Raw genomic sequence first — 22,041 nt, 5'->3', positions numbered from 1 at the left:
TGAAATTGATGAACAAGGAGTTTCAAGGAATCAATGTCATTCTCTGCTGTCTTTGTTGTAATGATAGTGCTTTGTGATTTATAATACTACCCATGTTCAGAACCTTTGCATATTTGTGCATAGGCAATTTCTTCGCACTGGGAGCAACATCAGCCAAGGTAGTGGTGGATTCAACTTGGAGTCTAGTAGCACAATGGATGTACGTCCAAATACAACATCAATGCATGGGGGATGGTGTCAGAAACTAATCCAGCACCGGGGGTCGGTGCTGAACCTGAAACGAGTTCAAGAGATACAGTGTTGATGGTGTACCTCCTTGAAAAAGTCTGACTGGAGGCCCCTGCGGATCCTGAGGGGCCGAATACGCACCAGAAGGAGTTGATAAATTGCCAAATATATGCAGCATAGCCTCTCTGAGGGCCTCAACTTGCTGCAATGTCACTGAAAGACCTTGAAACTCAAGGTGTGTATGGAACAAAGTTGTTATCATGGGGTTTTGAAGCAGGACCAGTTGGGGAGGGCTGAGACTTCAGATTGATGCCCTTTAACACTCTTGAGTTTAAGAGTGGCAGTAAGGGGCCATTTCCTCTGGTTTTTGTGCTTTTTCTTTGATATACCGAAAGATTAACTGAAACAACGATCAGAAGCGGGAACAGGACCTCCCTTTTGACCTCAATCGGGAGGACTGTGGAGTCTTAATGTGTTTTGCAACGTAGAGGTTGGCCTCAGATTCACCTGGACGCAGGACCTGGAGTCTTGCTCAGACCCAGGCACCACTGATTGCTAAAGTCCCTGCATGGCTTGACAACTGTAGTTCTGAGGGGGCGACATTTTCCCTTGCACACTGTTGAAGAATTTTGCTAGGTTAGTCAAAAGGACCAAGGAGAAGCTCTGGATCCAGGTCTTGAAGGCTTGGAAAAACAAGCATTTACAATGCAATGGTCGCAGCATTATTAAAGGTAGAGCTATTGGCATTGCTCATGACTTTTTTTTAAACCATAAACAAATGGCAGTCATTTACATTGCCAATAGCTTAATTGTTAATAAATGGCATTGTCATTTACAATGCCAATAGCTTAATCACTCGCAAATGCATGACCTATTGCATTTACACCCACACAGAGCCACACACACAAAGCCACCCACACACACATACAGAGCCACAGACACACACAGAGAGCCCCCCACAGAGAGCCCCCCCCACACACACACAAAGCCACATACACACACAGAGCCACATACACCCAGAGCCACATACACACACAGGAGAGCAAGCACAGCGAGGGTGCAGGGGAGCAAGCACAGCGAGGGTGCAGGGGAGCAAGCACAGCCAGGGGCAGGGGAATCAGGGGGCAGAGGAGCAAGCACAGCGAGGGTGCAGGGGAGCAAGCACGGCGAGGGTGCAGGGAAGCAAGCACAGCGAGGGGGCAGGGGAGCAAGCACAGCGAGGGGGCAGGGGAGCAAGCACAGCAAGGGGGCAGGGGAGCAAGCACAGCAAGGGGGCAGGGGAGCAAGAACAGCAAGGGGGCAGGGGAGCAAGAACAGCAAGGGGGCAGGGGAGCAAGAACAGCAAGGGGGCAGGGGAGCAAGAACAGCAAGGGGGCAGGGGAGCAAGAACAGCAAGGGGGCAGGGGAGCAAGAACAGCAAGGGGGCAGGGGAGCAAGCACAGCCAGGGGGCAGGGAAGCAAGCACAGCCAGGGGGCAGGGAAGCAAGCACAGCCAGGGAAGCAAGCAGCCAGGGGGCAGGGAAGCAAGCACAGCCAGGGGGCAGGGAAGCAAGCACAGCCAGGGGGCAGGGAAGCAAGCACAGCCAGGGGGCAGGGAAGCAAGCACAGCTGCACTGGTACTGGAGGGGCTCTGTGTCAGTGCTGGAGTACAACCTTTGAGGCTTGCACTGGTGCTGGAGGGGCTTCATGTCAGAGCTGGAGTACAACCTCTGAGGCCTGCACTGGTGCAGTAGCAGCTTCGTGTCCGAGCTGGAGTACAACCTCTGAGCCCTGCACTGGTACTGGGGAGGGGCTGGTGTCGTAGCTGTTGTTTAACCTCCCTGAATCCTCTATACTGTTGGGGTGACGGGTAGTAGCAGCGCTGCAGTATAACCTCACTTGAAGCCCGTACTGGTGCTGGGGTTCATTGTCAGAGCTTGGGGTGCTCTGACAATGCTGACCTGTGCTAGATTCATACAGAGTCAGAGGTGTGCTAGAAGTATGCATAGCTGCATCAGGGGTCAGTGCACGTGCTGGGGATATGGTCTCTGTGGCCTACACGAATGCTGCAGTGGATCAGCGTCAGAGCTGGGGTGTGAGGCCTGCACTGCTTGTACGAGACTCCCCGCAGGTGTTGAGTTGGGCATGTGGACAGAATGGCCTCTTGAGACTGAATGGCCTCTTTAAGGCTTTAACTGGTGCAGAAGCTGTGGAACGAGACCCCACTCTTTCCAGATTTTGCTAAACTCCTTGTGATCCATTGAATGTGTGGGGGTAGTGACACAGACCACTGTGATACCCATCCTTCTCCCCACACCAACATAGAGCACGAATCAGAGTATAGATTATTAGTGAATGACAACAGATCTGCAGAGATTTGAATGGCACGGCCAACATATGCCCCTTCATACTAATAGTGTTCGGGAAGAGATGCTACGAGGTATGCATAACGCCTGATGTATGTACACCCAAGTCCCAGTCACATTCCTTGATGACATTCCACAGAGCCAACTCCCTCCTTCGCTTAGGTCGCCCTTCGCTGTCTGCCCCTAGCCTGCCCCCTATCTGAGAGACTTGCAGAACAATAGAGTTCAGCTGAGCCTCTGTAATAGGGCAGGTGGAGTGGGAGTAACGGAGTCTGAGGCTTTGATCAAGGATTTCAAAGAAGGCTTTATTTTTATGTAGGCTTTTCTTCTCCTGCTTGTCAGTCTCTCTCTAGCGAACACGGCAGGATCCGTTTTTATGTTCTCGAGGGGCTCCAGGATGACTATACTGGTCAGGTCGTGGCCTCGGGGTGGTCCGACGATCCAGAAACCCCAAAGTAAACAGGGAGAGAAGAGAACAGAAAAGAATGAGGTTACTGGGACGTTCGATCACGTCTCTCAGTGGGACCGGGTGTGAGGGAAACCAAGTGCTCTGGTGTAGAGATCTGGAGTCCCTGCAAGCATGGCTTTCCAACAGGCTTAACGATCTGGCCCCGGTGTTGCCCCCCCGCCTGACAGCAAAGCGGGTTTCTGCCCCTTGGTTTACCACTGCACTGTGGGCTAAGCGGCAGCAGTGTAAGGTGGCCGAAAGGGCCTGGCGGGCACACTATGATAGCTTGGACAGGTCGGCCTACAAGGCTGTGGTCAAGGCGTACCACCGGGACATCCGCCTTGGAAAAAAAGCCTATCTTGCGGGGAGAATTGAAGCAGCCTCAAACTCCAGCAAGGAGATCTTTACCATAGTCAGAGAATTTATCTCTCCTCGGACCAGTACATCGGAAGAGGTGCCCTCAGATTCCTGGGCGGCGGACATTGCTTGTTTTTTCACAAGCAAGATAAAACTCATACAGGACTCTTTTCCATCGGGAGCACCTGTTAGGCCGTTTACATCTGAGGCCAGTATGTTCCCTCCGGCCGTGCAGGGCGTCACTTTAGCTGAGTTTCCATCTTTGCCAGCCTCAGCCTCCCTAGCGCTTATGGGCAATTTAAAATCAGGGTCTCCACTTGACCCTTGCCCAGCTAAGCTTTTGGGCAAGTTGGCCGAAGTGATCAATCCACTGGCAAACCCTCTTCTGAACCTCTCGTTGAGGCAGGGAGTAGTTCCGCCAGTCTGGAAGCAGGCAATGGTCATCCCGCTGCTTAAAAAATCGGGTCTTGACCCGAAGGTTCCAGCCAACTATAGGCCGATTTCCTTGTTGCCGGCTCTCGTTAAGATCTTGGAGAAGCATGTTCAGTCGGTGCTCTCCAATTTTTTGGAGACCCATGAGATCTTACATGATTCGCAGTCTGGCTTCCGTTCAAATCGTAGCACTGAGACCGCGCTCCTTGAGGTTTCTGAAACTATCAAAGGGGTGTTGGATACCGGGGGCAAAGTCATGTTGGTGTTGTTGGACTTGTCGGCGGCCTTTGACACCGTCCCCCATGATGGCCTTCTCGCAAGACTCTATGAGATTGGTCTGAGGGGGACGGTGCTCAGCTGGTTTTCGTCCTTTCTAGCTGGCCGCCGGCAAACGGTCTGGTCACCGCCTGACACCGCCACGATGCCGCCTTTGGGAGTCGGGGTCCCTCAGGGCTCTATATTGAGCCCGACCCTCTTTAACATCTTTATGACCCCGTTGGCGGCGGTGGCAGAGTCATTTGGTGCCCGGATCGTGTCGTATGCCGACGACACCCAGCTCCTCTTTTCTTGCGAGAGAGGGGCCGACTTTGACGGGGAGAGTATCCGGAGTTGCCTTGGGGCAGTGTTCACATGGTTGCAACTGAACAGCCTCAAGTGCAACTCCGATAAATCCGAGGTACTCTTTTTCGGGTGTGATACGGAGCCTAGCTGGCAGGCCTGGTGGCCCATCGATATGTTCCCGCCGTCCGGTTCTTCCCCTATGGCTAAAAACTTGGGGGTCAAGATGGACAAGGGGCTGACGATGAAAGCCCAGATCCTTGGAGTGACCGGCACCTGTTTCGGCCTATTAAAGATGCTGCGGAGGTTCCTGCCTCTTCTGTCGGAGGAGCACAGGAGGCTGACTGTGCAGGCTCTGATAGGTTCCAGGTTGGATTATGCCAACATTCTTTACCTGGGCCTACCAGAGTACCTGTTGCAGCGGCTTCAAGTTGCGCAGAACGCGGCTGCCAGCGCCATTTTTGGCCTAAATAGACGTGCTAGCGCCTCGGGCCTGTTGCTGACTCTGCACTGGCTACCCATCCGTAAACGGATCGCCTTTAAGGCTATGACTTTTGCCTACAAGGCTCTCCACGCTGTGGGAGCAAGGCATCTCCAAAAGAGACTGACCTTTTACCATCCGGCTCGTTCACTGAGGTCAGAATCTTTGCTTCTTGCGGTTGTCCCTCGGGTTAAGAGAGCGCGCCTGGGCGGCCGTTCCTTTAGCCTGCTGGCCCCACAGATGTGGAATTCGCTTCCGCTCCCACTCAGGGGGGCTTCGAGTTTGCTTGACTTCAGGAGAGGTCTTAAAACCTGGTTGTTCACTCAGTAGTCCCTCTAGCAGTCCCTTTTTTCCTGTGTGTTCTGTGCTCTTTTTAATGTGTTATGTTATTGTGAATCAGTTCTCCTTACCCAAAGCGCCGGGACACTCTTTTTGAGTAACCGTAGCGCTATATAAAAGAATAAATAACATAACATAACATAACATAACATATTGTACAGCTATATTGAGTGCTCTGATGCTCGTGAAGGGGGAGGGAGTTCACACAGCTGTACAGTATTTTACACTAGCGGGCAGGTTCTACTCGGCAGGCTGCAAACGCCGTCCCACCCAACCCGCTACCTTGCCCCGTACCTCTGAGAGCCATGTTCCTACCGCGGGAGCGTGGCGGGGCGGCTCGTGGGGACGTTGGCCTCCTGGCTTGCTGTAATCGCCTGGGCTCGTCTCGTCCTCTTCCTCTACGCTGTCCTCAAGGATCCTCGACCGCACACTCCTTCTCTGCTCGCCAACACCTTCTTCCTCCAGGGATACGCCGTCCGTCCTCTTCCGGGTTCGTCCTTCTTTTGGCTTAGCTGATCCAATCACGTCGGAGAGGGGAGGAGTCTCGTCACTCTGGAAGGCGCTGTTAAAGGCGCCCAGTCCCTTGTCTTCTTCGTAATCCCAACAGTGTCCGCTTTCCTTAGTTTGCCAATCGTCCTCCAGGTATGGGGAGTCGCGCTGTTGAGAGGGGAGAGAAATGGGTGACAAGGGGACCTCGGACCACCAATCATGGTGTAGGTTGTAGTGTTCCGCAGAGGAACGTCCCGCCCCGTCACAGCCTCGTAGCCCCACAATGAGGGGTTTTTTCCTTGGTCTATGGCCAGCTGCACAGCGTTGCTGATGGGCTGCAGGAGTGTGGACCCAGTGGTGGGCGTCACCATGGTGATAATCCCTCCTGTGCAGGAGGCGGCTGAAGAATGCAGGATAAGACGACGAGGATGCTTCGGTCGGCGGCCGGTACTCCCCCGGCCTCTGTTTTGGCAAAGAAGGCGGATCTGTAATCAGGCGCAGCAATCACCCAGCAGACTCCCTTCAAAAACTACCAAGAAAATCCAAAACAATAGCAACAAAAATGTAAAAATATATCCACCCGGCAAGGAGGTTTCAAAGAATGGGAAATTAGAACGATAAAAAAAAAAAGCTGCGCTGGAGATGACATCAGAGGGAGACATGCTCACTTCATGCTGGTCCCCGAATGAAAGGGTCGGATCGCCCGTGCAGAGCGCTCCCTGGAGCTGGCGAGTCCCTGCTCTGCCGAACTCTTGTGAATCAAAAGGCAGGCAGCCAGGGGAGGCAGAGCAGGGGGCGGGGGTGAGCCGCGTCTACAGAAGCTCATGAGGCACATTGAGGAAATTCGCAAAATCCTTCTGCTATCTCTTTAGCATATATTTGAGATATTCAGCGTTTGCTTTGTTCTCATCGAAGACTCGCAAAAATCAGCCATAAGAACTATATTGTCGTCACCCTTTAAAATGGTTGTGGAATTGTCGTTCTTTATTTTTCTCTGCTCTGATACAAATCTAGCTCTGTTCCATCCCACTGTCTACTCTCAGCCCGCCTGCTTACATCATCCCGCAACCAAATATATTCACGCATATTTTAATTTTCCATCAGTGTTTTTTTGTTCGTTTGTTTTCTGCTTACTTGCCAACATGTGTAACAAATAAGGGACAAAAGTAATCAAGTGATTTACCTGGAGTGTCAGCGGGGCTGTTCCTGCCAACAACCCAAAAAAATAAATGGCTGCCGCAAAGGTCTGAAATTTTTCGAAATCGGGGGCGTGTTTTTTGCTAAGTGACGGATGACATAACAAGTAGAAAGAAAGCAAAAAACACGCCCCCAAAACCGAAAAAGATGGGGTTTCAACCGAGTGATGCCCCTCTCCTCTAATGGCTGGCCTCCGTTTAGGAAGCCAGCCAATGGAGAAGAGGAGCTGGTTCAAGCCCCCTAACTAAAAAACATAAAATCTTCGGACTCCGCCCACTGCTACGCAGTGCGACGGTCCTCGACCTAAAAAAGGAACAGACTTCCGTGTAAATGGGTTAAAAATTTGGTGCAAGACCCCACCTTCCGGTGCTCAGGAGGACTGCTCTACAGATTTCTGGATCCAGTCTCACACCTGGGGACTATCACAAGGTGAGGAATCTGCAGTTAGAACTATCCATCAGAAGTGCTTTCACCTGTTGGTAGCGTTTATGTATCAAGAACAGCGTTCCTGCAGTGGACAAGTGTACTGGCTAGAAAAAACTACACCAGTTCAAAGATCCAAGACAGACTATTCACTGTGGAACACATTTTTTGAACGGCACATTACAGGATACTTGTGCTACAAATAACAGATGGAAAACAGTTTACAAACGGTACAGACAAAGATTTTTTTTAGAGCCAATGAATGACAATATTGCAGGAAAAGTTTGCGTCCTGTTGGTAAATAGCAAAACAGATTTTTCAAAACCTTTTATTGCATCATATTTGGTACCTTATGTTTGACAACAAAAAGGAAATTACAATTGTAACTGCAGGAATAAGAAGCGGGTCTGATGAAAAAAAAATCTTGAGCCCCTTAATGTTACAAAGTCATGGGGTCTTGACTGAAACAACTAAGCCAGAAATATATCCTTAGAAACAGGGCTTCAAGTATTACAAACCTGTGACACTGTGGAAAAATCCAGAGGTATCTTAACTGCAGCACAGTTTTCTGCATAATGTGAACAAGGCCTGCTGAGGTTATTTTTTATTTTTTAACTGTTAGTCTCTTGATCAGTCAAAAAAGGGTAGCCAGGAAATATGCTTTTGGTAATTCCACGCCATGAAACAGTATTTTGTCTGTCTGCTTTCACAATAAAGAGAAAAACATGCTCTCAGATTAGTTGATGCGAGTCCATAGTGCATGATTTCTTTTCGTTCTTGCAATACAGTTTTGACAAGTTTGGCGAAGCAACACTGAGATTCAAATCAAAGAACAGCAGTGCTGATTTATTTCAAGTTTCATAAACAGATTGTTTTAAACTGGTTCCTTCCGGTGAAAACTGCTGTGCAAGAACACCAAACTCATCGTGTCCGGTGAATTTTCGAGGATGCAACAGTAAGTTTGTTGAACAGCCTACGTTATTAACAACTCTGGTTTTGTGTCTATGGTGTATGCTCCAACCTTTATGTCAAGCATCTGTGAATGATTTCTCTGCACATTGATTCACATTGAGAACTTCCTATGGTCAGCCATACTCCGTATCAATATTAGCCAGATGCTACAGCCAAACAACTTTGTGCTCAGTGAAAGAATCCAGTGCCAAACAGCCTTTTTATGCTGCCCAAGACAGCAGTAATCTCAAAAGACAAGTTGAAAGTAATATTTCTGCCACACACCTGCTCCATAAGCCCAAACATCCTCCAGCTTTCATATAAATTAGTTTAAAAACATGGATAAGTACTTATAGGTTAAGGATTTTTTTTTTATTTTAGCAGCTTCATTTTTTTAAGAACCTGAACCACCCATATCCTGTAATAGGTTAGCTATTTTATATATATATATTGTCAGCAGGATAAAAAAGTAAAACACTATTCAAAGGCAACAATTCTTTTACTCCTTTCAATCTCCGTGAAGTTACAGAGCAATACAGCAGGTGCGTGACAAAAATATTGTATATCTGATATGGTCCAATGTCTTTGCATCCACAGATTTAGTTTGTTCACATTTCATTGGCCAGTTCCTCTGGTTCTGCAGAACTATCTCCGTTAACTGTGATATTCATGTCCTCTTCATATCCAGGAGGCATAAAGGACAAGGCATACGGGTAAAGCTTGTGACACTGCACTCTGTATGCTTCAGGTACTTCTTTACAATCTCCAAGGCTACCATCACGCAAGGCTTCCAATACTTCTGTACATGTCTAAATATAGATTAAGAAAGAGACAAAAAGGAAAATTAGAATTCAAACTTTTTCTAAAACATTTTATATGGACAGGAAGAAGTACAAGTACCCTTCATGTCAAAATTAATTGGTAATAGTTTAAATTTCTGCTAAAGGATGAAAAAAACAGAAAAACGAGACTGACAATCTTCAAATTAATCTTGCATTTATTTTTCTAATAGCCAGAGTCTAGCTTAGATTACCATTAAATACTGGATTAAAAGAATAAACCAAAAACAACTGTTACCAATGTATTGATGATAGCTACCGTCCCACAGATTAATCTCCAGAAAGCTTACTGCAATTCACCCTTCTATGCTAGGCGTCAATCAAGACTGTCTTGTGGCACAGAATCAGTGCTTTATATGGTGTAGCAGCTCCATTAACACTACCATCATTGTGACATTATTGTACACACTCCACAGAGGCTAGGACAAAAAGATGGAAAACCCAAACTCAGAAAAACAGAGAAAAAAGAATCAACCTGCTTAGAAGAGGGGAGGCCTATGAGGAACCTGCAGGAAGATCTAGTACCTGGCAGGAAAAAAGTGTGAACAAAGGTAATAAACGTATTCTTCTAATGGAAAGCTAATTGCTGCAAATGTCTCTACGATAAAGGCTTCATTATCAATCACCACCAAAAGAGGACACAAAAAAAAAAAAAGAAAATCAGACCTTGATCAAAAAATGGAAGTGTTGTAGAACAGCTCAATCAAATTGAGCCTCGTTGGCCACCTTGCTGTAATGCTTGGTAAAATTATGAATAGAAAACCAAGATATTCTTCATCAAAATGCTTTAAAGTGCAGCTAATAAAATGGATCTTTACTGTGAAAGAAGAGAAATATGATCACAGTGCCCAGCCATGGTGGAATGGAAGATAGACAACCACATTGAACAGCCAAGTTCTCCAAAGCAATACGAGACTCAGATGATTCTCTTTTAATCACAAAGCCAAAGGTAGGCCACTGCAAGGTTTTGTGACCTAAAAACACAAAGGGTGCCTACCAGTCCTTACATGCTAAAATCTTGGACCTCACATAGTCCAGAATTTCAGACAAAATAGATCTGCTGGGTCAATACCAGTTGATCTCACTACATGACAGATGCCTGAACCAGCCAATTCTTCTAGAGTATTGACAGACACTCTCTCTCTTGACCAGCGCACCCTGATCCTTGCAGGGTGTTTTTGGGGGGTTTACGCTTGACAAAACTGGATCCAGCAAGCAACCTGTAGAGATATCTTCCATCTTGTCACAACCCTTCTTTGATCCAAACAACTGGTCATTAGTTCTGCAATCGTTTGCAAAGCTGAATGCTATTTGCAGGTTACGCCTGCATAAACATTTCTCCTCAGAGAAATTAAGTGGGGGGAAAAAGCTGGTAAAGTTTTAGGAGCAAGAAAGAGCAGATTTTTGGTACAAAGAAAAGCTACCGTTCCAAGACAACCAAGTCTTCAAAAAAAAAAAAGATTTAGGAGGGTTCAATGATTTTACACACAACTTGTCTAACTGAAGTGATAGGTGTAAAGTCCAACTTGAGTGCAAATAATAGGTACGAATGCACAAGTTACTTACATCCTATAACGATATATCTGTAAGAAACATTAGTGTTCGATTCCTTACCTTAGAATATCCCCAGGAGTCAGACTGGATCCGGACAGTTTTCGTCAGCAGTACCATTGCGCATTGGTAGGCGTCGTCTGCGGCTCCGCATCAGTCATCGGCGTCGTGATCGCCGGGATGACGCCAGAGTACTTAGACGCCGCCCTTGCGCGCTGACGTCAGTACTGTACATAGCTTTCCGCGCCAGGAACGCAGAGCCATGATAGAAACAGACACTGGTGCCATGAAGCTAGGACCCTGAAAGGGATGTCCTTAACCCTAGATGTCGGTTCGCAGAACGGGGAGGATGGGTGGAGCGGTAAGGAATCTAACACTAACTAATGTTTCTTACAGATATATCGTTACCGAAGGTAAGTAACGTGCATCTGAAAGAAACACGTTGGTGTTAGATTCCTTACCTTAGAATAGATACCCCAGCAATACCAACCCTGGTGGTGGGTCTGCGAACCAAGATCACACCAGAAAGTCCTGGAGAACGAAACGGCCGAAAAAGCCATCTCTCCGGACTTGGCTGTCCAGGCAGTAGTGCCTAGCAAACGTGTGCAGTGAGGCCCATGTTGCTGCCTGACAGATGTCCTGCGAGGGGACTCCCCGACCCAGGGCAGTAATAGCCGCCGTGGCCCGGGTGGAATGGGCGCGCAGCCCAACAGGAGGCTCCTTTTTCGCCAAAGAGTAGCAAACCTTGATGCACAAGACGACCTACCGAGAGATGGTCCTTCTTGTGCACCGCCCGCCCTTCTTAGCGCCCACGTAACCAACAAAGAGCTGGTCACCAACCCGGAACTGGCGTGTGCGATCTAGATAGTAGGAGAGCGCACGTTTTGGGTGCAGACGGTGGAGCCTCTCTTCCTCTTTCGAAGGATGTGGAAAGAAGGTGGGCAAGGTGATGGTCTGCCCGATATGAAAGGCTGTGACCACCTTGGGCAGGAAAGAAGGACGAGTCCTCAAAACAACCTTGTCCGGATGGACAGAGAGGAAAGGAGGTTTAGAAGATAGAGCCTGGAGCTCACTCACTCTTCCTGGCAGAGGTGATGGCAACCAGGAATGCAGTTTTAAGAGTCAGGAGACGAAGAGGACAGTTCTGAAGTGGCTCAAAGGGAGTGCACATCAGATACGTAAGTACAATATTCAAGTCCCACTGAGGCATCACGAAGAGAACAGGAAGAAACATGTGTGTGATGCCTATCAAGAATCTATTTACAACAGGGGACTTGAAAAGAGAAGGCTGATCAGGAAGCCTTAAGAAGGCTGAATGGCCGAGAGGTAGCCCTTGATCGTGCCTAGAGCAGAGCCCTGCTGGGCAAGAGAAAGAAGGAAAAGGAGAACCTCTGAAAGGGGGGGCAGAGAGTGGACCCACAGCCTTTGCTGTGCACCATGCCACAAATTTTCTCCACCAGCAGGCATATACTGTTTTTGTGGAGGGACGCCTGGCTGCCAGAACAACATCACAGACTTCAGGAGGCAAGTCAAATGGCCTCAACTGCCGCCGCTCAATCTCCACACATGTAGGTGGAGACTAGACAGGTTTGGGTGGAGGACAGTCCCCTGCTGCTGCAACAGAAGGTCCTCCTGAAGACGCAGACGAATCGGGGGATCGACTGACATGCTGAGTAGCTCGGGATACCTGTATCTTCGTGCCCAGTCCGGAGACACAAGCATGACTTGAGCCCAGTCTCGCCTGATCTTCAGCACTCTGGGCAGAAGTGGTATAGGCGGAAATGCGTACAACAGACCGCAAATCCACTTGTGACGAAAAGCGTAGCCGAGCGAGTGCCGCTTTGGAAAGTCCAACACGCAGAACTGATGAAATTGCACGTTCTCTTCTGTGGCGAATAGATCTAACCAAGGCTCTCCCCACTGCTGAAAGAGACCTTGTGCCACGTCCAAGTTCAGACGCCATTCTTGCTCCATCATGCACCGGCGGCTGAATTCGTCCGCTTTGGCGGTCAGGGAACCTGCCAGGTGTTGAACCACCAGGGTGACGCCCTGGTGTTCCAGCCATGTCCAGAGGCGCAGAGCATCCTGACAAAGGGTCCACGACCACACCCCCCCATGTTTGTTGCAGTACTACATGGTGGTGGTGTTGTCCGTGAACACCTGCACTACACTTCCCCGGACGGAGGGAAGGAATGCCTTCAGTGCAAGTCGGATTGCCCGCAGCTCCAGAAGGTTGATATGGAGCCGGGACTCCGCCGGAGACCAGAGGCCTCTGATCTCCGCCTCTCCTATGTGGCCCCCCCATCCCAGGAAGGAGGCATTCGTCACTACTATGTGCTCCCCCGGTTGGGGTAGGGAGAGGGATCTGCTGCTGACCCAATCGCGGTTCGTGAGCTACCACTGCAACTGACTCGCAGAGCCCTCCGCGATCAGGACGTGGTTGGACAGGCTGCCCTGATGCTGTGCCCACTGAAACTTCAGGTCCCACTGCAGAGCCCGTATCCGCCACCTGGCGTGATGCACCAGAAGGATGCAGGAGGCCATCAGCCCCAGGAGCCGCAGCATCAATCTGACCGAAACTCAGGATAAAGTCTGAAAGATCGGAATCAGAGCCTGAATATCCCGAACCCGCTGTTCGGGGGATAAACCGGAAACTGCGCCGTGTCCAGAAGGATGTGGAAATAAGCGTCCTGCAGGTCCAACGCTACCATCCAGTCTCCAGGGTCCTGGCAGCTAGGACATGAGCCAAAGTCAGCATCTTGAACTTCTCCTTCTGGAGGAAGCCGTTGACGCTACGGAGGTCCAAGATAGGGAGTAGGCCTCCTTTGCCTTTCTTGGGTACCAGAAAGTAGTGGAAATAGCAACCATGTCCTACTTCTGGCCCAGGAATGCACTTGATGGCCCCTTTGGCTAAGAGGGCCATAACTTCCTCCTGCAGAAGTTGCAAGTGATCCCCCAACATGTGGTGGTACTGCGGTGGCATGGCTGGAGGGGTCGCCTTGAAGGGGAGGGAGTAGCCCCTTCAGACAATTTGCAGCACCCACCTGTCCGAGTGATGGAGCGCCAGTGGATGGCAAACCCTGCCCCCCACTGGTGTCGAATGGGCCTGAAATGCCAGACTAGGAAGGCTTAGAGGCAGATTTGGCGGGGCGGATGTGGACTGACCCTGGCGTTGTCCCCCGGTACTGCCACGGCGGTAACCCCGTCCGCGAGCACGTTGAGACTGGTTCTGCGGCCTGTGGCTGGCTGGACGAGTGGGGGCGCCCCTTCCTTGGCCACGAAAAGGGCAAAAAGCGGAAGTTTGCTGGCGCTGGCCTAGGCCCAAGGACTTGGCCGCAGCCCTGGAGTCCTTTAAACGCTCTAGCGCACTATCCGCTTTGTCGCCAAAGAGGCGACGGCCATCGAAGGGCATGTCCATGAGCATGGCCTTGACATCCCACGAGAAGCTGGCAGACCGCAACCACGCATGGCGACGAACTGCCACCATTGTGGAAACCGCTCTGCCCAGCGAGTCCATGGTGTCAAGTCCACATCTAATAGAGCTGCATCTCGCCCCTCTGCCAGGGCTTGGGCGAGCCAGGTCCGGGCCACCTCTGGACACTGTGGCAGCACCCCGGCAACCGTATCCCACAGGCAGTGGGTGTAACGGCCCAAAAGGCAGGCGTTGTTGACAGACTGCAACCCCAAACTCAGAGAGGAGAACAGTTTCTTCCCAAACTTATCATACCTTTTGGATTCCCGATCCGGATGTGCGGTCGGGAATGCGGTCTGGGACGTAGAGGCCTGAATTCAGGCGCTCGGGGGTGGGGTGAAAGGACAGAAAGCAGGGGTCGCCCGGAGCCGGGGGTTGGCGTCGGATCACGTTCCCGATCCACAGGGAGGCCTGTAGCGGGCTTGGATCAGGTGCCCATCAGAACATCGGTGAGGGCTTCGTTAAACGGCAGTAGAGGCTCCGATGAGCTTGCCTGCGGATTGAGCACCACAGTGAGGAGGTTAGTCCTTACAGCTGCGACAGGGAGCTCAAGAGCCAAGGCTTCCCTGTTCAATACCATGCTATAATTAGCTCCCCCCTCCTACGAAGCCACAGAGGGAGGAGAGATGAATCCAGTGTCAGGCGAAGTGTCTAGACCACTGGCCTCCCCCAGCTCATCTGCCCAGTCCTGGCTTAACTGGCACTACTGTGCCAGAGGGTCCTCAGACACCTCCCAGTCCTCCTCGTCATCCATCTCCTGGAAACCAGGCAAAAATAATGGAGCCGGGTCGTAGGTGAATTGGTCAACCATCGGCGTTGGAGACGGCGCCGTTCCGGCATCGCACCCGGACTGAAACTGGGGCCGGTGTCGTCCGGAGAGGGCACTGGGAGCGACACCCTCGGGGTCGGCACCAGCGGAGTCGTGAGGTCGACTGGCGACGACCAGGCCTGGATCCTGTGGGGCCCTGCGGCGTCAGGACCGGAGTCGACGAATGCGCCAGGGCCGAAGCACCTGCCGGGGCCGAAGTCGCTGAGCCGCAAGGGCTCCCAGTCGGATAAAGGGGGCCCGAAGGCACCTCGACAGGTGCCGACGGAGGGAAGGGAGTCCTCATGGCCACGAGGAAGTCACGTATATCCTCTGGTGTTGCATGCATCTCAGGGACCGGTGGGTGTGTAGCTGGACGTGGCGCCTGCGTCTCCAGCAGAGCCGCGTGGGCTGTGCCGCCCATACCCCCGGCCGCGCCGTGTGAGCGTTGGGGGGGGGGGAGTCAGAAGAGCGATGACGCCTCTTCGACTTCTTTTTCGAATGCTTCGACTTACCGGAGGACTTGGAGCCCAAAGAGTGGTGATGACTCGACAAGCGGAGCAGACTGCCGGAGCTCGAGCAGCTTACAGGACCACTCCCGTCTAGCCTTCGAGGTCAAGGCCCGGCAGTCGGGGCACGACTTGTCATCGTGGTCGGCCCCAAGGCAGTAAAGGCACCGATGGTGGGGGGTCGGTCGCCGACATCAGTCGGTGGCAGGTGTCGCAAGGTTTAAAACCAGGCATCTTACAGCCCCGCGGGACGGAATCGACTCGAAAAGTGATCAAAAGAGATCAAAAGATTTCGTAAAAAAATGACTAGAGTACTGCTCTTCCCGGATCTGCGCTTGCTGGCGCAGTAAAAAGAAGAACTGACGCCAGCACGCGAGGGCAATATCTAAGTACTCTGACGACGTCATCCCGGCGGATCACGACGCCGACGGACACGGAGCTGCAGACGACGCCTACCAACGCGCAAGGGTACTGCTGACGAAAACTTTCCGGATCCAGTCTGACGCCTGGGGATATTCTAAGGTAAGGAATCTAACACTAACGTGTTTCTTTCAGATGTAGTACATTAGCAAAGTAAGATATAATAGATAAAAATACTGTGTTTTGTATGTAATCTCCATTAGGAAAGCGAAGAATTCATTCAGATCCCACACACACATTATAGAAGGATTAAGTTGAAAGGTTTGCGGTGCTTTTGGATAACAGACAACACCAGAGACTTGGGTGTGTCGGAGAAAAATAAAAAAAGAAGGAGTAAATACCAAGTATACTGTGATTTCAGGCTTTTCCTTTCCAATAACAAAGCAAGACTAAGGAGAGTCTGGATTTTAGGTAAGAGTACGACATCATGAATGTAGCACTAACCCCAAATGTTATTTCCATCTTCCTGCCACTCTCACTTAATCAGGTAAGAAGTAGAAAATGAAGGTCTTCTTTTCAATCCCCAAACATGAAGGTAAAGGGCTTCGTGTGTGTATAAAAATTAGCCAGGCTATATTTGGGTTTGGATATCCTCCCCCATAAAGCTTTCATGAAGGACAGATCAAATTTCTACAGCCAAAATCAGCTAGGCAACATTTGATGTAGTCTGCAGTTTAGAAATAAACAACAACAAAAAATCTAGACTGCAAAAATCTTCCATCAACCCCTTACGGAGAAACTTTGGTACAAAAAAGGCATTTATTTTATTTGTTCTGTTGGTGTGAGCAGAGGCCCACAAAGAGTAGCCCAACAGAACAAATTACATATTTTCGGTAACGTATTATCTGGTAGAGACTATAACCAGCAGCAGATTCCTTAACTTTGAATTTCTCAGGCCTCAGGCTGAATCCGGATACTTTTGCATGAACAGTACCTATAATGCACAGTCGGGGGTTCCATTCGGTCCCACGTGACGTTGTTCGCATCTGTTATGAAGTCGCGGTCACCTATGTAGGTGCCACCAAGACGCATGGTTGTCAGTACTTTTCACTTTTCCCTGCCAGTAGAGCAGAGCCATGAAGTGACTCATTTGATTTGTGTCATAACTAGGGCCCTGATAAAGATAACAGCCCTAACCAATAAGTCTGCAGTGCAGGGAGGCATGGGTAGGTCTGAGACATTATCTAGCTGCAGATTCCTTACAATCAGATAATGCATTACCATAGGTAAGTAACTTGTTCATCTGATAGAGACTTCTAGCTGCAGATTCCTTACCTTTGAATAGATACCCAAACCATACCATCCTGGCTGTGGGCTGAGGACAAATGGACTATACTAGAAAGGCCATCAGGGCCGAACAGGCAAAATGCCTTTCCCTATGGACCAGACTATCCAGGCAGTAGTGTTTGGCAGCCCCGTGAAAAGAAGCACACATTGCTGCCTGGCAGATGTCCAGGATTGGGACACCCAGAGTCAAAGCAGTGGTCGCAGCAATCCCTCCGGTCAAGTGAACTGGGCTCTTAATTCCTCAGGGGGTGCATCTTAGCCAGGGCATAACAGATCTTAATGCATAGAACAACCCAGCAAGAAATGGTCCATTTTGCAACTGCCCAACCTTTCTTAGCTCCTACTTACTCCATAAAGAGTTGGTCGTCCACCTAGAATGCGTTAGTGCAGTCAAGGTAAAACGACAATGCTCTATTTGGTGGGCAGCGTGACGGATTGATCCAGATGGAATGGGGTTACCACGGTCGGCAAGAATGAAGCCCAGGTGTGAAGCCCCACTATCAGCAAGGAGCATGAAATAGGGAGGCTTGGATTACAATCCTCCAACTCAACTCACCCTCCGGGCAGATGTTACTGGTACTGGAAAGGCTGTCTTGATGGCAAGCAGCCGGAGGGGGCAGTTATGCAATGACTTGAAAGGAGCACACATGAGAAATATGAGGACCAAATTAAGGTTCCACGGAGGCATAATAAAGGGCGTAGATGGAAACCTATGTACAAGCCCTTTTAAGAATCTATGTACAACAGGAGATTTAAAGATAGAAGGTTGGTCTGGCAGCCGCAAGAAAGTGGAAAGAGCAGAAAGATAACTCTTAAGCGTTCTCAATGCAGAGCCCTGCTTTGCAAGGGTAAGAATAAAAAGAAGGTAGCAGATAAAGAGGTAGAAAGAGGGTCAATGCACCATTCTGAACAATATTTTACAGATTTTTGCCAGCGGCAGGCGTATACAGACGTAGTGGAGGAACGCCTGGCTGCCAAAATAGCATCCCATACTTCAGGATGAAGGTCAACAGCTATCAACTGCCACTGCACCATCTCCAGGCATGGAGGCGGAGAGTTGACTGGTTCAGGTGAAGGACCCTCCCCCGTTGCTGTGACAGAAGATCCTTCCAGAGGGGCAGCCTGATCAGAGGATCGATGTTCCTTGTCAGATGCTCTGGATACCAGACTCTCCTTGCCCAGTTTAAAGCCACATGAATGAGTTGGGCCCAGTCATTCTTGATCTTCTTGAAAATCCTTGGGCAGAAGTGGTATGGGCGGAAAGGCGTACATCAGGACAGAACTCCACTCGCGACGAAAAGCGTAACTGAGCAATAGACACCATGGAAGCTCTAGAGCCTAAAACCGCTGACACTACGCGTTCTCTTTGGAGGTGAACAGATCTAACCAAGGTTCTCACCACGGCTGAAAGAGGATGCCATTTGTGATCCGCTAGACATCGACGGCTGAGTTCATTCGCCCTGGGGATCAGAGAACCTGCCAGGTGTTGAACCACCAAGGTTATGCCCTGCTGTTCATGCCCTGCTGTTCCAGCCATGTCCAGAGACGTAGGGCCTCTTGACAGAGGGTCAATGACCCCACCCCGCCCTGTTTGTTGCAGTACCACAAGGTGGTGTTGTCTGTGAACACCTGCAGTGACTTCCCCTTGACACATGGAAGAAATGCTTTCAATGCCAAATGGATTGCTTGAAGCTCCAACCTGAGACACCTCTACCTAGGTGGCCTACCCATCCCAGCAGTGATGCATCTGTCACCACTGTGTGATCTGGTTGGGAAAGGAAAAGGTGTCCGTCTCTGACCCATTTGCAGTTCGGCATCCACCACTGCAAGTCCTTTACCGTTCCTTCCAATATTTGGACATGTTGGAGAGATTTCCCTGATGCTGCGCCCACTGGAACTTCAGGTCCCACTGCAAAGCAAGGCTTATGCCATCTGGCGTGTTTTACCAATAGGAATGCAGGAGGCCATAACGCCCTGCAGCCTCAGAGTCAGTCTCACCAAAATACAGGCTATAGGCTGAAACATCAGTATCATAACCTGAATATCCTGGACTCGCTGCTCGGGAGTATAAGCCTGAAACTGCACTTTGTCCAGAACAGCTCAGATGAAAGGGAGCATCTGGGAAGAAGTCAGGTGTGACTTTGGTGCATTTATAGATCACCCCAGCGAATGCAGGAAGTCTGCCCTAGTTTGGAGGTGGGAGTTAACAGCCTGGGGTAAAATGTAAATCCAGTACTTGTATAGAGCACACATCACCGCAGAGGGGGTATCTTGACGCTGGGTGCCGTTGGGAAGATTAAGCGAGCTATTGCACAGAGTCGCATTGGTGCTGGGCAGACCCCTGCCCCCGGAGCTAGGGATCGAACCGTGATCCCCAACGTTCAGCGTCAGTCGCCATGGGCGCGGCGCCACACCTCTCCAAACTATTTCAACAGCCAGTCGCTGAGGTAGAGGAAGACTGAAACCCCTAAGATGAGCAGATGAGCTGCAACCACCGCCATCACCTTGGTTAACAGCCATGGGGCACTGGTAAGGCAAAAAGGGAGAACGGTGAACTGAGAATGTTTGTGGACTACCTTGAACTGCAGGAAAACGTCTGTGGCCCGGCAGGACGGGGATATGAAATTACGCATCCTGCATGTCCAACGCTATAAACCAGTCTCCTTGGTCTAGGGCAGATGAGACCTGAGCCGATGTGAGCATCTTGAACTTCTCCCGCTTGAGGAAGAGACGACATGAAGACTTAAAATGGGCTATAACTCTTTGTTGTTTTTCAGAATCAGAAAGTGACAGGAATAACAACCACTGCCTACCTTCTGAAATCAGGACACTATAGCCCCCATGGCCAGGAGAGATGCAACTTCCTCTTGGAATAAAGCTAAATGATCCTCCACCAGCCATTCTTAAAGTGGTGGAATAGGAGGAGGAAAAGAAAGGAAAGGCAGAGAATAGCCCTCCTGAATGATCAGCAAGACCCACTTGTCCGATGTTATGAACCTCCAGTGGGGGAGATGACGGATTCTATCACCAACTGGAGTAGCGTGGTCTTGCAGAGTCAGACTAGGAGTCCTTGGAGGCTGCTGCAGCCGAGGACACAGTGGCAGGCGATTTCTGACTTCCATTCAGAGGACGGAAGGAACCCCTCCCACATCCAATTTGGGAATTTTGCGCAGGATGGTGGTTGGAATACAAATGGAGCGGCTGGAATCCCCTTCTGTTACCACCAAAGGGGCAAAAGCTAGACTGGCCACATGGTGTTACTGAGAGGCCCAAGGATCTGGCCATAGCAAGAGAATCCTTGAAGCGCTCCAAAGCCGAATCCACCGTCTCTCCAAAGAGACAAGATCAGTCAAAGGGCATGTCCATCAAATTAGCCTGGAGATTGCCCAAAAAGAGAGACGCTCTCATCCAGGCGTGCTGCAAATAGGTCACTGTTGAAGAAACCGCTCTGCCCAGTGAGTCAGTCATGTCAAGGCAACACCTAACAGTGAATTCTGCTGCATCTCTCTCATACTGGACTGTCCGGGAGAGGAAGGCCTGGGCCTCCTCCAGGACCTGTGGCAGCACTTGTGCAACCGTCTTCCCAAAGAGAGTGGGAGGAAACAGCCCAATAAGCATGCAGTATTCACCAACTGCAATGCTAGCGGAATAAAACTGCTTCTTCCTAAGTGTTTCCAGTCTTTCGGATTTCCTATCAGGAGGGGCAGAAGGGAATGTGCCATGATAAGTAGAAGCCTGCACCACCAAGCTTTCAGGGGTAAGGTGTTAGATGAGGTACCTCTGGTCGCCGTGAGCCGGGCATTGGCGTTGTGCAATTGTCCTATTTACAGGAGACCCTGTGCTAGGCTTAGACCACATGCCAAGTAGGACATAAGTAAGTGCCTCATTGAAGGTGAACGGGGGTTCAGAGGTGGAAGCCACAGGCTGAAGCACAAGTTACTACTTGTGTAACGATATATCTGTAAGAGACATTAGTTAGTGATAGATTCCTTACCTTAGAATATCCCCAGGCGTCAGTCTGGATCCGGAAATTTTTGCGTAGCAATACCCCTGCGCGCTGGTAGGCGTCGTCTGCGGCTCCGCGTCCGTCGTCGGCGTCGTGAGCGCCGGGATGACGTCGGAGTATATAGACGGCGCCCATGCGCGCTGACGTCAGTTCTGATAACACAGCTTTTCCGCGCCAGATACGCATGATAGAACTAACACTGGTGCCATGAAACTAGGGCCCTGAAAGGGGATGACCTTAACCCTAAATATCGGTTCGCAGAACGGGGAGGATGGGAGGGCGGTAAGGAATCTATCACTAACTAATGTCTCTTACAGATATATCGTTACACAAGTAGTAACTTGTGCATCTGAAAGAGACACGTTAGTGATAGATTCCTTACCTTAGAATAGATACCCCAGCAATACCAACCCCGGTGGTGGGTCTGCGAACCAATATCACACCAGAAAGTCCTGGAGGACGGAACGGCCAAAGAAGCCATCCCTCCGGACTTGACTGTCCAGGCAGTAGTGTCTTGCGAACGTGTGCAGCGAGGCCCACGTGGCTGCCTGACAGATGTCCTGCAGGGGGACACCGCGGCCCAGGGCAGTTGTCGTTGCCGTGGCCCGAGTGGAGTGAGCCCGCAATCCAGCCGGGGGCTCCTTCCTCGCCATGGAGTAGCATGCTTGGATGCACAAGATGATCCACCTGGAGATGGTCCTCTTGTGTACAGCCTTTCCCTTCTTCGCGCCCACGTAACCAACGAAGAGTTGGTCATCCACCCGGAATTGTCGAGTGCGGTCTAGGTAGTAGGAGAGCGCACGTTTTGGATCCAGACGGTGGAGCCTCTCCTCCTCTTTCGAGGGATGCGGAGGCGGAAAGAAGGTGGGCAAGGTGATGGACTGCCCGATGTGGAAGGCCGTGA

General features: G+C 50.4%; 1 protein-coding gene across 1 annotated transcript in view; it reads right to left on the bottom strand.

The window, feature by feature from the left end:
• Positions 1–7,609: 7,609 nt before the first annotated feature.
• The window catches only part of NAA15 (N-alpha-acetyltransferase 15, NatA auxiliary subunit), a 778,287-nt gene continuing 763,855 nt past the window's right edge, over positions 7,610–22,041 (bottom strand). The window contains exon 20 of the mRNA XM_086962172.1: positions 7,610–9,057. Coding sequence (XP_086818298.1) covers positions 8,857–9,057 — 201 coding nt within the window. The 3' untranslated portion in view covers positions 7,610–8,856. The remainder of the gene's footprint in view (positions 9,058–22,041) is intronic.

Source organism: Lissotriton vulgaris, chromosome 3_1, assembly GCF_964263255.1.
Source record: "Lissotriton vulgaris chromosome 3_1, aLisVul1.2, whole genome shotgun sequence".
NCBI classification, from domain to species: Eukaryota; Metazoa; Chordata; class Amphibia; order Caudata; family Salamandridae; genus Lissotriton; species Lissotriton vulgaris.
This window is presented reverse-complemented; position numbering and strand designations above follow the sequence as displayed.